The sequence below is a fragment of the Doryrhamphus excisus genome, linkage group LG9 (assembly GCF_037039965.1).
Source record: "Doryrhamphus excisus strain RoL-2023G ecotype Guam linkage group LG9, RoL_Dexc_Guam_v1.1, whole genome shotgun sequence".
NCBI lineage: Eukaryota > Metazoa > Chordata > Actinopteri > Syngnathiformes > Syngnathidae > Doryrhamphus > Doryrhamphus excisus.
The window spans coordinates 22,687,108-22,701,861 of NC_136365.1; the positions used below are offsets into that span (position 1 = coordinate 22,687,108).

Consider the following 14,754-nt stretch of genomic DNA (forward strand, 5'->3'; position numbering starts at 1 on the left):
TTGTAGCTTGACTATCTGTTATGGTCATTGGCAGCCAGCCGTTGCTTTGCGCCAACACAGTAAAGAGTAGCCAACCATGTGACATCGAACGCAGCACAGCCGCAAGCCCCCCTCCAACTCCCCCCATGCAGACACTGTGATTAAGGGCTATATAAATAAAGTTGCCAACAGAGGGGGAGCCGTCTCTCTGAAAATGGGTGCAAGAAGTCATGTGACCTAATAAGACAACAGAGCGGTTGTGATGAGCCAACGGCTGATGAAAGACTTGCGACATGAGAAGGGAAACACCAAGCGAGCCGTGTTCCTTTCATACGTCTGGGATGGAATTCTCACATCACAACATCAAAACCAACTTCAGCACGGATTCTTCCTCTGAGGAACAAAGACGCTAAACGCACCATTATTCCATAGTAAATGCTTGGAAAACTACTTTGGATGAAAGATGCCAACCCTTTTTCATTTCTCCATGGATGGAATGATGGAATGACGGAACGGTAATACTGTACATGGCCGAATAATGCCAGTGCACATTGGACGTGGAATACAAAGAGGGGGAAATTGCCATCTGATTAGGTTTTGTATACAACAGGAAGTAAGTTAAGAACACCTTCTAGTACCGCCAACAGGCTGGCATCCCCCACCTGTGGGGGGCTAATTCCAAGTCCACGCTCCAGTGGTGTGCTGGGCAACAACCAAAACGAGACCCTGCCAATCACGTGGCACCAAGAGAACATTCATTATCAGCTTTTTATAAAAGTCCTAATGTGCTGACCTGAAATGTCCGCAGCCATTCCTGGAGCCCGGCGGGCGGCTGGATGGAGGTGATGCGTCGCCTCTGCTGGCCCTGACCATTGGCGGTCCTGATGTGGCCGAATGTGGTGGGCGTGGTAGGGCAAGTGACCAGTCCTGTGGGGCTGCAGGGGGGAACAATCAAGTCATTTAAAGGAAGATAGCGACAAGCCAGGACAGTGCTGCGTTCAATGCAACATTCATGAAAACAACCACAGGTTAAGGGGAACATGGACATGGAGGGGAGCATGGACGTGGAGGGAACATGGACATGGAGGGGAGCATGGACGTGGAGGGGAGCATGGACGTGGAGGGGAGCATGGACGTGGAGGGGAGCATGGATGTGGAGGGGAGCATGGACATGGAGGGGCACATGGACGTGAAGGGGAACATGGACGTGAAGGGGAACATGGACGTGAAGGGGAACATGGACATGGAGGGGAGCATGGACATGGAGGGGAGCATGGACATGGAGGGGAACATGGACATGGAGGGGAGCATGGACATGGAGGGGAGCATGGACATGGAGGGGAGCATGGACATGGAGGGGAGCATGGACATGGAGGGGAGCATGGACGTGAAGGGGAACATGGACATGGAGGGGAGCATGGACGTGGAGGGGAGCATGGACATGGAGGGGAGCATGGACGTGGAGGGGAGCATGGACGTGGAGGGGAGCATGGACATGGAGGGGAGCATGGATATGGAGGGGAGCATGGATGTGAAGGGGAACATGGACATGGAGGGGAACATGGACATGGAGGGGAACATGGACATGGAGGGGAGCATGGACATGGAGGGGAGCATGGACGTGAAGGGGAACATGGACATGGAGGGGAGCATGTGCGTGAAGAGGAGCATGGATATGGAGGCGTGTTTCATGACTGATCCATATTTGATGGGCCAGGATGATGATCCATGCTTACACTTAAGGGGCCGTGTTGAGAGTGAATTTTAATGTGGCAACATGTGCATTAAGTATTCATGGGATGGGATGGATGTGTGTGTGTGGGGGGGGGGGGGGGGTGCTGTCATTGCGTTTGAAGTCAGCCAAGATGCTATCTATTTTTTCATGGCCCTTCTTAATCCGCGTGTTGTTCCAGTTTTCTTCTGGTGCCGAGTGTGAAGGCACGGCGTCGTGCTATCTAAGATGGCACGCGGCGTGGAGGAGCTCACCTTGGATACTCGGGACCTTTGGGCTTCTTCACTGTAGGGAAAGGTCGGACCTCTGGGCCATGGTCCAACTTTCTCTTCATCTGAGGAAAGACAGGAAACAAAAGGCACTGTTAACAAGACCAGCTTTTGGATGACAAGACAAAAATGAAATGAATATGCTGACCAAAAAACTACAATATCTTCCTTGGGTTTTCCTTCTCTACAACACTTTGGCTTCCAACGCCAACGACACGTGAATGACGGAGGAAGCAGGTCTTCATGTGTGAGCATTGCCTCAGCTGGATGCAGACGTGGTTAGCATGGTGTTAGCATGGAATATCTATATGTGTATTCTGTACATTCCCAGCATGTAGGACCCTACACTATCTACTGCTATCTAACTGCTGGGATGAATGCACACATCCCACCTTTTCCTCAAGCACCCGGACCACACCGAGCATCCACCACCACATCCATCATCACGGACCCGATCCACCCACAGCACTTGCCCCCCAGGACGGAGGTACGGGAGCATGACATCGAAAGACCTCATTCTCCCCCAGTACCATCAGGCTCTCATCAGATATCCCAACATTACACCGCAGACACGGTAACACCAAAGTGGATACTTCAATACTGCTTTCTACACAGTACACAGTTCATGTCCATGTACTGCCTAAGGCCTTCACGTTCATCTTCACATTACATACTATACTTTTACTATTCTCTCATCAAAATGATGTATACACTGTACATGCCTGCCCTTGTTGCTCAATTCTACATGACGGACACATGATACAGCTGTGTGTGTGTGTGCGTGTGTGAGGTCCTCCAAGTTCAAACCATCATGGATGTTTTGACTTAAAATACAAGCGGAACATCTTTCCGAGGCGCATTGATTTCAGAGAGCCGTTGATGAGAACTAACGCTTCCTCTGTCAACAGGTTAAGACCCCTCCTTCCTCCAGGCAGTCATGTTGCTGTGGTACTACCCTGTAAGCTCTGATTGGGATGCCCACTGGTGGAATAGCTGGATAGCTGATATAGCCATATCAGCCAACCATATTTTAGATTATTTGTTTTATTCAAATCATGGAGACAGCTGGAATAGGCTCCAGCATGCCTGCAACCCTTGTGAGGATAAGCGGTACAGAAAATGGATGGATGGTATATATATATATATATAAATATAAAATATACTATGATTTGACTAATCCGGCCCACTTGGAAGTCGATTTGCCCCCATGCGGCCCCCGAGCTAAAATGAGTGACAGCCCTGGCTTCGGGGCTGTTGGTGTTTGTGGTTTGTGGTAGATCAGGCTCCACAAACAGAGTGTCATGGCAGCCACGGCAGATCCAGGGAGAGCCTGGGTGTGTGTGTGTTCTATTTAAGCGTGAGGGGAAAAGAGGAGTGCTGGAGGAGAAGGCAACATGAAAGAAAATAAAAGGCGTGGAGGAGAAACATAACCAGCCTCTTCCTGTGTGCGTGTGCAGCCTGGGAAAGAGGACGGGGAGTGGAATGTTTGCTTCTGCCGCAGCCATCTTTTCATCACCTATCTGGCGGCCCCAACGCATGGCAGATGGACCAACGGATGCAGGCGGGGGGGAAAAAAAGTTGCTGATATTCTGAAAGACAGCCGTCAATCACGCGTGATTGGTCTCGACAGACAGCAGCGACATCCTGCATCATCGCACCCTTGAAACCACCACACAGACGGCCGTGCACACATACACACGTATCCACGTATACCCATCCTTAGTACACATATTATATACGTATACTATATAAGTATAATGCAAACTAGGGAGGCCCCCTGCAGGGCTGACTTAGCCTTGTGCCTTCATATGAGGTTTCCATGGTTGCCACAGCCCATCCTGAAGGATATCCTACCTCATGCGGGCTGACACAGTGACCCATTATCTGTGGTCCCAGCCCGGGGCCAATGCTAAATGTCATTGGGGTGGGGGGGGGGGGGGGGGACTCCAACAGGCAACTGATCAGATGCAAAAGCAGAAACGCTCATAACCGGCCAGCAAGGGTACTACTCCATGTGTACACGGGTACTACACCCCCCCCCATGCCTGGAGTGACAGGAGTACATGTGGAGGTGATGATGCACCACAAGGCTTCCAGGTGTAAAGGTACAGCATCTTCATGCTGAGGGCCCTTGCTGTCCTGGAGGTTTCATTTCATTTCAGTCAGTCCGCAGTGACCGAACAACCTGCTCGCGTTAAACACCCCAATCATAAAACGCGAAAAGGGAGGGAGGGGGGGGCACAATGCGGCAGGATGGCTTTTTTACTCACTTTGTAGAAAATCATCTTCAAAGTGCCGTAGAACCCCATCGTGGTGGGAAAAGGCGTCCGGTGCCGCTCTCAGTCACGCGGGGTGAAATGCGTCTCAGCGGGCGGTGCTGGTGATGGTGCCGGCCTCTGGTGTGAACATGCTCGGGGGAGGGGGCACGTCACCGTTCGGTATAATCCCGGAGCGACGGCATGGAACGATGCGACCGGAGAAAAGAAGCCGAGTCGCGTCCAGCGGCGCGACGATGCGGCCGCGAACGAGGAGGCTGGAGCACCGAGGAGGAGCCTCGCCGAGCAGCCTCGCCGAGCAGGCAGTGAGGAGGTGCGGGGAGGAGCGGCAACTGCTCCTCTTCCTCTGCACACGGCAACCCTACCAAAGCACCGGCTTGCAGCACCCCCTAGTGGACATGACCGGTGCAACAGGGCCATTCAAACAGCAGCTAAAGTATGTCGCTTTAGTTCTTCTGCACTTGGACTTGAAGGGATCGTGGTTTTATTTAGTTGATATTGTCCATAATTGTACGTTGGATTGGTACATTCTTGACAAATAATTGTCTTTTTTTCTGAGCAAAATCATTCAAGTATCTTGATTTTGGTGACTTTAAAAATATATATACTATAGACTAAATGGCTGGCAGCAATGTGATGGTATTTCAAACAGGTACCGCCAAGGTCACCGTCCATGGCCATGTCCCTTGAGGAGGTCCAATGCTTTGACACGTGTGAGATATCAACAATGAAAGCAACGCTTCCAGAGCCTGCCACAATACCGAGACGTCCATCGGCACGCCATCATGTGCGCATGTATGCAACTTGAAGGAATAATCTTCTGCACGGAGAACAGCTGCCGAGCCAGACCGGAGGAGGCGGCAGCAGGTCCAAGCATCCCCAGTACCCGTCTGCTGGTGGGACGTCCAAGCGGGAGAAGAATGGGCCTTTTCTTCAGCAAATGTTTCATGTGAGCTTCTGTTGGCCAGCCATGCATGACTAAACGGGAAGTCCTCTAGGAGCAATAAGGTGGTCCCCCTCCCTTTTCCATTCCCATAGAAGTACCCCCATTCCACACGGATGAGCTACTGGTAGCTCATGGTCTACTGGTTGGAGACCCCTGACATGAACGCACCTTTCCAACAGTTTGCTCATGTTGTTGGTGTCGACACAAACGGTCCCATGTGAAATCCCGTTGACAGAGGAGAATATTTTTCTCTTGCTGGGAATCACCGAGCGTTCCAAGCGAGCGTTTTGAGCCATCCCAAACTTCTATTAGGGCTCACTTCGGAAAGCACAAAGCTCATGATCTGAAAGTTAGCATGGTTGAAGAGGGGGATCCAACATTCTAACTACACGTATAGGGCAGGCGGGTGGTAGAGCATCATAGGGCCCCTTCAACCATGGTAGATGATGCAAGTTCAACGACCTTCCCTCCCAAGTATTTGTAGCGCTGACACAAATGGATGAGAGGGAGAGAAATGAGTGACTATCCAATTCCAAGGGGAGAGTGGGGGGGGGCTACGTTTGATGTGGCTGAGATGTGCCCGCTGGCCAGGCTGTGAGACCAAAGGCTTGAGGTGTGTTATCGTGATGGGCCACCAGCGGAGCGGCTGATGGCAACCTGCCTGACTTGACAGGAAATGGGGCCATTTTGCCTTCGGGGCAGCGCGGGCCAATGCATCAAGACAGAGTCGAAGCAAGATGAATACTCTGGCAAATGGGAATATCTTCATCAAAGGCTTATGGTGAAGGTGAATGATGTAACTTGACTGCAACCTGCAACACTTCTTGCAATATATTCCAATCTTCATGCTAGCGTGTTGCTCCAACCAGGAAAGGTTGGTTATACAAAGCAAGGATCCTTTTCAGCTAGAAATGCACCTGCATGTACTATTAAAAGTGCGTGCACACAATGCTTATGTGGTACATGAACACACCTTAAGATATAAAAACGTCAAAGGACACCTACAGGAGCTCCACTGTAAAGCCCTACAAGAAGCTCCTACAAGGTTTTCTATCCATGCTGTGAGCATGTAGTAACAGGTACATCGATGTAATACTTGCATCCAGTATTTTCATCATCAAACATCTTTCCTGGGTACATTGAAAGGATGGTGTATTTACATGATTATATTTTCTATCCACAAAATGCAAATAATTGACTGCCTGCGAACTTCAAATGTTGTTCAGGGGCGTATATTGGTAGCTAGAGCGGCATGCAGGCAGCAGATGGCGTTTAAAAAAAGGGGGAGACATGCCTCACTCAACTTCAAGACAGGAAGTATGTATGCTACAGTACTACTACCGTACGCATACACAATGAGTGAATATCCACAATGCTTATGTGAGACATGAACACACGTCTCTCTTCTCTGCCTTCAGAGGATGGAAAAGCAGATGGACAAGAACTACCTTACTGGCTGCTAGCAGGCTAGCGACTAGCTTCAGCACACACTGGCTCCCGATGCCCCAGGCCGCGAGCCAAAGCTAACGCTACGTATTGGAGCCGTCTTTTTCCTTTGGATGCTAGGTGTAGCCTTCCTTACGATGTGCAGAGAGAAGACAGACGTGTGTTGATGTCTGACATAAGGACTGTGGATGATGGGCAGCATCTATTCAAGTCGACATGCTATCCATTCGCCCAACGGGAGGTGGGGCACGTGACACCAACCCAGCAATGACCTAGAAGTGACCTTGTAAGGTGACAAAGGGCGTCCCATAACAGGAGGCAGGCGTCTCCCCAGCCCATCTGCTGCGAGCTGAATGAAGAGGCAGCAGAGAGAGAGAGAGAGAGAGACAGAGAGAGTGAGAGAGACGCTGGGGGGGGGGGGGGGGGCTTATCTGGGCACACCCGGTGGGACAGCTGTATGTTAATGTGCACAAGAGGGCGGGACCGAGCAGGCGGCCCACGCGAACAAGGACCCCCTTGACGCTGCGGGCGGGCTAAAGGCAGCAGCAACTTGGCAGATTACACATTCAGGAAACAAATAAAAGGACGCCCCAATGCAGGGGACAAAACCAGCGCCTGCTGGGTCGCCGCACCAAGACAAGCAGAGGATGCCCGCATATTCAGGATTTGTGTTAACTAAAACCCATCTGATTGGCCTCCAACGGTCATCAATATTCCTCGTGCAGTCATCATTTACACCCTATGCTCCCACGACTCGCTCACGGTGCTACCAAAGATGGCCACGAGGGGTGCATCAATACGTGCGCGTGGGTGTATGGAAGCGTTGGATACATGTGTATGGCACACTTGGCGTGGCCAGGTCACGGGGTGCAGCTGCTGTGACTGTGTGTGGCTGGTGTGCCACACTGGCGCTGGCGCTACCGTGCTTGAAACGCCTTGGCCTGTCCCACTGCTGCTAGCGCTAGTACCCATCCACTCAGCGCTCAGTCCAACCTTTGAGTCCAACCTTGTTGACTCATTTGCATACTCAGTTGTTGGATGTTGACTGATGGCTTTACTGAGTACTTTAACGGGTGGATGAATGAGGAAAAGGAGAGAGAAGGAAGAGTAGAAGAGATGTCTGCTGTGGACCAGGAAGTAGCAAACACTGGTAAACAGGAAGTGAGAAGAGCATTGAAAAGGATGAAGAGTGGGAAGGCAATTGGTCCTTATGGTATACCTGTGGAGGTCTCTCTCTCTATATATATATATATTATATATATATATATATTATATATATGCTAAGGTCCATATCAGCCAAGCCTACTCTCCATATTTACTGTATTTCTATTTATGATGTATTTGGCTTCCAATGCATGATTGCAGGCCCTGTGAGATATATTTAACATAAATACTAGAATGGGATGTGCTAACAGAGCAAGTCTTCACCAAAGCCGTCTTATGGCTACAGAGCAGAAGCAGCAGCAGCAGCAGCTCTCCAACGGGCTCCCGTGGGGTCCCGGTCTCCCACGCTCATCCCAAATGGACCAGATCAGCCCCTTTCCTTTAGTCTGTAGCATGCTGGTGTTGGGAGAAGGTGTGAAGGTGTGAAGGTGCAGGTCACGGGCGCCATTTTAGAGCAAAGAGTGTTTGGTGATATGAGAGTTGGAGACAAGCACACAAAAGAGAAAGGCCACGGACCGTACAGAGACAACACCTCCACCCGACCGTACGGCTTCAAGACAAGAGCATGGTCATGTGACGGGAGGGGCTCCATCATGTGCTGCGGTGCGCACACCCCCCCGCATACAAATCTAGACCGGCTCCCGGATGGAGGGTGACTCTCGGCGTTTCTGCCTGTTTGACATCCGTATCACTCATTTCCGCTTCCATAACATTCCAGGTTACTGCAGGCATGTTGACAGCATCCACACAAACACAGCACCCTAGAAGATATCCGTCACTGCCACCGCCTTTCATCCCAACCTTTGCTAACACATGTTCATGAATACGTAGCACGCTGCATGGTAGCTCTCCATGGTGCAGGTCTCAGTGCCCAACCACGTTCTTGCAATCCAAAGCAATATTTGCTCTTTTTTCATTGTACTTTTTGAAAGTACTTTGGGCTCATCCTGGTGGACCCCATTGACGCAGTGCTGATTTGCGTGGGCATGCCCAGGTCCCTTTCAAGGCTCCTTGCAGCTTTACTCTTTTTGCTCACCAGGCTTCTTCTGAAATTGGCCGTATGATGCCATGTGTCCTGTCCAGCACTTCCACTCTGTTGTACTTATACAGCAATATATACTTATATATCTGTTATACAGAGCTGCGGCCTGGGTAGATTTGCACTGTAAGGAATGAGTGCGATTCTGCAGGAGGGGAAAGCAGTCAGGCTATGAAACGGAGATAAAGGAAGCGGGGGCTGCCACTGGAAGCTAATGTACGGTGGAGCGGGCACCAGGGTGATCCTTTATGCTTCCTGAATGAAACTGATGCATTCAGGGACTCACTAGGGCCATGATCAATTTCACCCCCCCCAACCCCACACACACAATGGCTTTTCTCACTAAATAAAGATGAGGCATAACGATCCCTAGATGCCCTCATAAAAGTCTGACTGCTATGTTGTCGGAACCATGACAACTCTTTTACAAGCGTGGTAACGGGCGAGATGTCTTATACGCAGACCAGAGGAAGAACAAGGATTGGCTGTGGTACATAGGTATATATATGTATATATGTACAGTGTATGTACTATATACAGTGAGGGCCTTAAGTATTTACACGCCCTCTCTTCAAATGCTGTGAGTGTACTCCACGTTGGTATGTAGCAAGCCAGATATTGATTGATTGATTGATTGGTCGATCAACCAGGACCATCTGCATGCGGGGAAACAAAGACAGGAGGTGCTTGACGTGTAATCAGCACACAATTTGACAACTTAGAAGGCCGTGGAGTTGATCAGCGCTTCCCTTCTGAAGCCGTGAGGCTTTCAGGGGCACCAATTGTTTTTCATCAGTGTACCCCCCCCCTAGGAATAAGGGAGTAGATGACAGTCAAGCAAGGACAGGCTGGCATGTCTACTTGTGAGGCTATGCTGCCCCCTGGAGACAACACTTGCACCCCCATGAAGCAGCACAGCAGGGGCGGACGGCCTGATACGCGAGGATGGAAAGTGGCCTGTGTTGGTGCGGAGTTGCAGCAAAAGGAGGGGGCGTTTTGGTTAGTGAGGAGCATGACGCGTGCTGCAGCATCAAAGGCATGAAGGCTGCATGGCTTCATGATTAAAAAGCAGCACAGCCCCTTGGGATGGGGGTGCAGCCTTTCCTCTGATGTAGGCTGGGATGCCTTCAAAGATGTTTGGAATCAAACATACACAGACTCAAATTCCTTCCCGTGGGAGCCCAGTGATGATGGTGGTTCCATCTCCGGAAAGGGTGCTTTTCTTAGTTTTTGCAAGGGGGGAATCAGACCTTTTCAAGCCAGTAAAACCAATACGGCATCCAAGCATTGTTACGAACATGCAGTCACTCACAACGATTCATTTTGGACCGCCACAGAAGGATGTGCTGCAATCCCTCCTTTGGTTGGGTTGGGTTTTTTTTATATTGGACTGTTCACCCCCTCTGCTCTCAAGTTGTAGATATGACTCCGTCCAGTAGAGGGCATTGGACAATGCAGAGCAACCTGAGAGGACAGTCTTACTCGCCATAGGAAACAGCTAAGTTAACCCATCAGCTGCCTTTCTTTCCATGTGGCCGACAATCGGACAAGGACTCCGGCCGACCTCACAAGCGGCCAAGGCGTATTTGGCTGTGCAGTTTCTGCCGCAGCATGTGACTACCAGGCCGCTGGCACACCCGCTGAGGCATGTAGTCCGTGCACACACACCTACAGTAGTGTTCCCTTACTGCAGTTAAATATAGAGCCACTTGATACTGCATGGGATCAATGTGAATACCAGGAAGAGGCAAGGCCCTTTTCTTGACACTCTCCACAGGATGGGTCCTTTCAACAGCAGAAAGCCAACCAACGCCCACCCCCCCCCCCCACTCATCTTCACATCAAACTTGCTTTTTCAGACAAGGTGCAAAAACACGCAAATCGAATCCCCCAGCTTGTACCCTCTTAGCAGTAGTACCCCTGCAAAGGGGAACAGATGTGGGCCAGAAGAACTTCCGGACAAGTCAAGGACCGCAGCAAATATCCATCACTAGGGCATCACCAGGGCATCACTAGTCCATCACCAGGGCATCACTAGTCCATCACCAGGGCATCACTAGTCCATCACCAGTCCATCACTAGGCAGAGCTAACATGAGGCCAAGACTTTGGAAGCAGACTCACCCGTCGCCGGCGGAAAGTCAACCCCTGAGCAATGATGTTGATGCTAAATATTTTGAGAACTTTGGGAGTGGGTCTAGGGTCCTCCACCATGTTCTTTGGCTCTGCACGGTCCAGCACTTTGCTCTCCACCAGCATGTGTGACTCGGCGTCCTTCCCATCTGGCGTCTTCCTTCGGGCGCCGGCAGACGAGAAACGGGGGATAGGGCAATGGCGTGGCATTGCAGCAGAAGACCCGGACAAAGCTGTTCACAACTCCCGAGGTATCGGCAATTAAGTGTTCAAGGCTGGCGTTATGAAGATGTGCGATGGCCGTCCTCCTGCTGAAGTCTCTGGGGTGTGAGGTCACCGCCTGAGCAGCTGCTGTCATGGCCCAAAAAGAGGATGGCCCCTCCCACACAGAGGCACCGTGGAATCTGCTCTCATGACCCTTTGGTGACGGAACGCGTCCCGCCAGACGCCTGACAGAGCGCACGTGTCCACGCGGCTTCCTCATTGCTGCCATTCTCCCTCTGCTCCTCCCTACTCTGCGCCTTACGCCATCGTTCAAGTCCAGAAGCACGGGAATATCCTGGAGGTATGAAGACTCGTGTATCAGCAAAGAGGGTGAGGAACTTATTTCAGGCGGTAAAAGCCTGACCAATCAGCCTGACTCCTGCGTAGAACGTATGGATGGAGGAACGTTTTCTGGACCACTGCAAACAAAAGCAACGTCACTGCGCTGATTCTATCCAAAGCCTACCTTGCAAAGCCTGCACCGGGCTTCACCGGGCTGCACCGGGCTCCACCATGCTATGTGTAAGAAAGCTAAGACAGGCATGGAGGACCCGTGTGACGTGCTGACCTTCAAGCTGCAGACTGGCCACAGCGCTTCTTCTTCAGGTCTACCAAACCAAAAGGCACTTGGTACGGTCAACATGTCTTAGCTACATTTTGTCATTTTCACAAGACATATAGTATATATAGTATATAAACATAACCACCCTATGTACTATGTCCATTTAAGACATATAGTATATATAGTATATAAACATAACCACCCTATGTACTATGTCCATTTAAGACATATAGTATATATAGTATATAAACATAACCACCCTATGTACTATGTCCATTTAAGACATATAGTATATATAGTATATACAGTGAAGAAAATAAGTATTTGAACACCCTGCTATTTTGCTATTTCTCCCACTTAGAAATCATGGAGGGGTCTGAAATTTTCATCGTAGGTGCATGTCCACTGTGAGAGAGATAAACTAAAAAGAAAAATCCAGAAATCACAATGCATGATTTTTTAACAATTTATTTGTGTGATACAGCTGCTAATAAGTATTTGAACACCTGAGAAAATGAATGTTAATATTTGGTACAGTAGCCTTTGTTTGCTATTACAGAGGTCAAACGTTTCCTGTAGTTTTTCACCAGGTTTGCACACACTGCAGGAGGGATCTTGGCCCACTCCTCCACACAGATCTTCTCTAGATCAGTCAGGTTTCTGGGCTGTCGCTGAGAAACACGGAGTTTGAGCTCCCTCCAAAGATTTTCGATTGGGTTCAGGTCTGGAGACTGGCTGGGCCATGCTAGAACCTTGATATGCTTCTTACGGAGCCACTCCTTGGTTTTCCTGGCTGTGTGCTTCGGGTCGTTGTCGTGTTGGAAGACCCAGCCACGACCCATCTTCAATGCTCTGACAGAGGGAAGGAGGTTGTTCCCCAAAATCTCACAATACACGGCCCCAGTCATCCTCTCTTTAATGCAGTGCACTCGTCCTGTCCCATGTGCAGAAAAACACCCCCAAAGCATGATGCTACCACCCCCATGCTTCACAGTAGGGATGGTGTTCTTCGGATTGTACTCTTCATTCTTCTTCCTCCAAACACGCTTATTGGAATTATGACCAAAAAGTTCTATTTTGGTCTCATCTGACCATAAAACTTTCTCCCATGACTCCTCTGTATCATCCAAATGGTCATATGCAAACTTAAGACGGGCCTTGACATGTGCTGGTTTAAGCAGGGGAACCTTTCGTGCCATGCATGATTTCACATCATGACGTCTTAGTGTATTACCTACAGTAACCTTGGAAACGGTGGTCCCAGCTCTTTTCAGGTCATTGACCAAGTCCTGTCCTGTAGTTCTGGGCTGATTCCTCACCTTTCTTAGAATCATTGAGACCCCACGAGGTGATATCTTGCATGGGGCTCCACTCCGATTGAGATTGACCGTCATGTTTAGCTTCTTCCATTTTCTAATGATAGCTCCAACAGTGGACCTTTTTTCACCAAGCTGCTTGGTAATTGCTCCGTAGCCCTTTCCAGCCTTGTGGAGGTGTACAATTTTGTCTCTGGTGTCTTTGGACAGCTCTTTGGTCTTCGCCATGTTACAAGTTAAAGTCTTACTGATTGTATGGGGTGGACAGGTGTCTTTATGCAGCTAACGACCTCAAACGGGTGCATCTGATTCAGGATGATACATGGAGTGCAGGTGGACTTCTAATGGCAGACTAACAGGTCTTTCAGGGTCAGAATTCTAGATGATACACAGGTGTTCAAATACTTATTTGCAGCTGTATCACACAAATAAATTGTTAAAAAATCATGCATTGTGATTTCTGGATTTTTCTTTTTAGTTTATCTCTCTCACAGTGGACATGCACCTACGATGAAAATTTCAGACCCCTCCATGATTTCTAAGTGGGAGAAATAGCAAAATAGCAGGGTGTTCAAATACTTATTTTCTTCACTGTAAACATAACCACCCTATGTACTATGTCACTTTAAGACATATAGTATATATAGTATATAAACTTAACCACCTACACTATGTACCTATGTCCATTTAAGACATATAGTATATATAGTATCTAAACAAAACCTACAGGAAGTACTTATGGTAGCTGTGTAATAACATTCAGCCCCTGTAGGCTGCAGTGTAGGGAAACCACGGCTAACGGTGCCTTCAGGTGTGCCTGTTCATACGTTGTGGGTATAGAGTGTGTGTGCGGACAGCGCTGGTCTTTTGTAGCTCCTGAGCGGCAAGGCCGGCGCATGGGAGACCACCTACCAGCACCAAGCCGCCTTTTCACTGGGAAAACAGCCACTTGATTGAGCGTGGCGACGCTGCAGGGAAAGAGGTAGTAAATGCAGCCAACGTGCTGCTAGGGAACAGTGAAGTAGATGTTTAAGTGCATGCCGAGTATTGTACATTTTTCCACGGAATGGCTCAATGTGGAGAAGAGGTTGCATCAGCACGGATCGACCTTGAGCAATAAAGTGCCTCTCAGCACGCGTACGTCTATACGTCTATACGCAGGAGTGAGCGCGTGGAGGGATCCAGTGCTGTTGAGACTAACATTCCAAACATGCAGATTGCCATCTTCATGGATTGTTGAAAGCCCCGCAGGCCCTCCTGATGTGCCTTAGCGACCTCCTTTGCAGCCAAAGGCCCGTCATCCAGGCTGCTCAGTACAGTAATGATCAGAGGAAGACTGCACATCATTGACATGAAGAGGGCTCTTTCTCTCGCCCTGATGCCCATTATCCACGTGGGGAGTTGGACACGGAGCTAGCTGGATAATAAACATCCAAGACCATGGAAATGAAATAACCCTCCTGTGCATCTTCATCTGCGTTCAGCATTTGCTACTCTAAATGTGTTGTAGATTCCATTTCTGCTTAAATAATGGCCGGCACCGCGGCAGACTTGCTTTAGGCTGCAGGAAGGCCAACTGGCCACAAGAGGGCGCCAGAGCACTGCGTACTGAACGAGCCAAGCGGACGA

At 49.6% G+C, this 14,754-nt stretch overlaps 1 protein-coding gene across 4 annotated transcripts in view; it reads right to left on the bottom strand.

The window, feature by feature from the left end:
- fbxw7 (F-box and WD repeat domain containing 7) overlaps window positions 1-14,754 on the bottom strand; it is a 35,423-nt gene that overhangs the window by 8,894 nt on the left and 11,775 nt on the right. For 2 of the 4 annotated variants that reach the window (XM_058076933.2, XM_058076926.2), the window contains 2 exons: window positions 1,966-2,045; window positions 773-914 (listed from right to left, as the gene is read on the bottom strand). In XM_058076933.2, coding sequence (XP_057932916.2) covers window positions 773-914; window positions 1,966-2,045 — 222 coding nt within the window. Of the gene's footprint in view, window positions 1-772; window positions 915-1,965; window positions 2,046-4,250; window positions 4,570-10,974; window positions 11,693-14,754 lie in introns of those variants that run through there. The other 2 variants (XM_058076949.2, XM_058076942.2) reach the window with 2 other exon arrangements.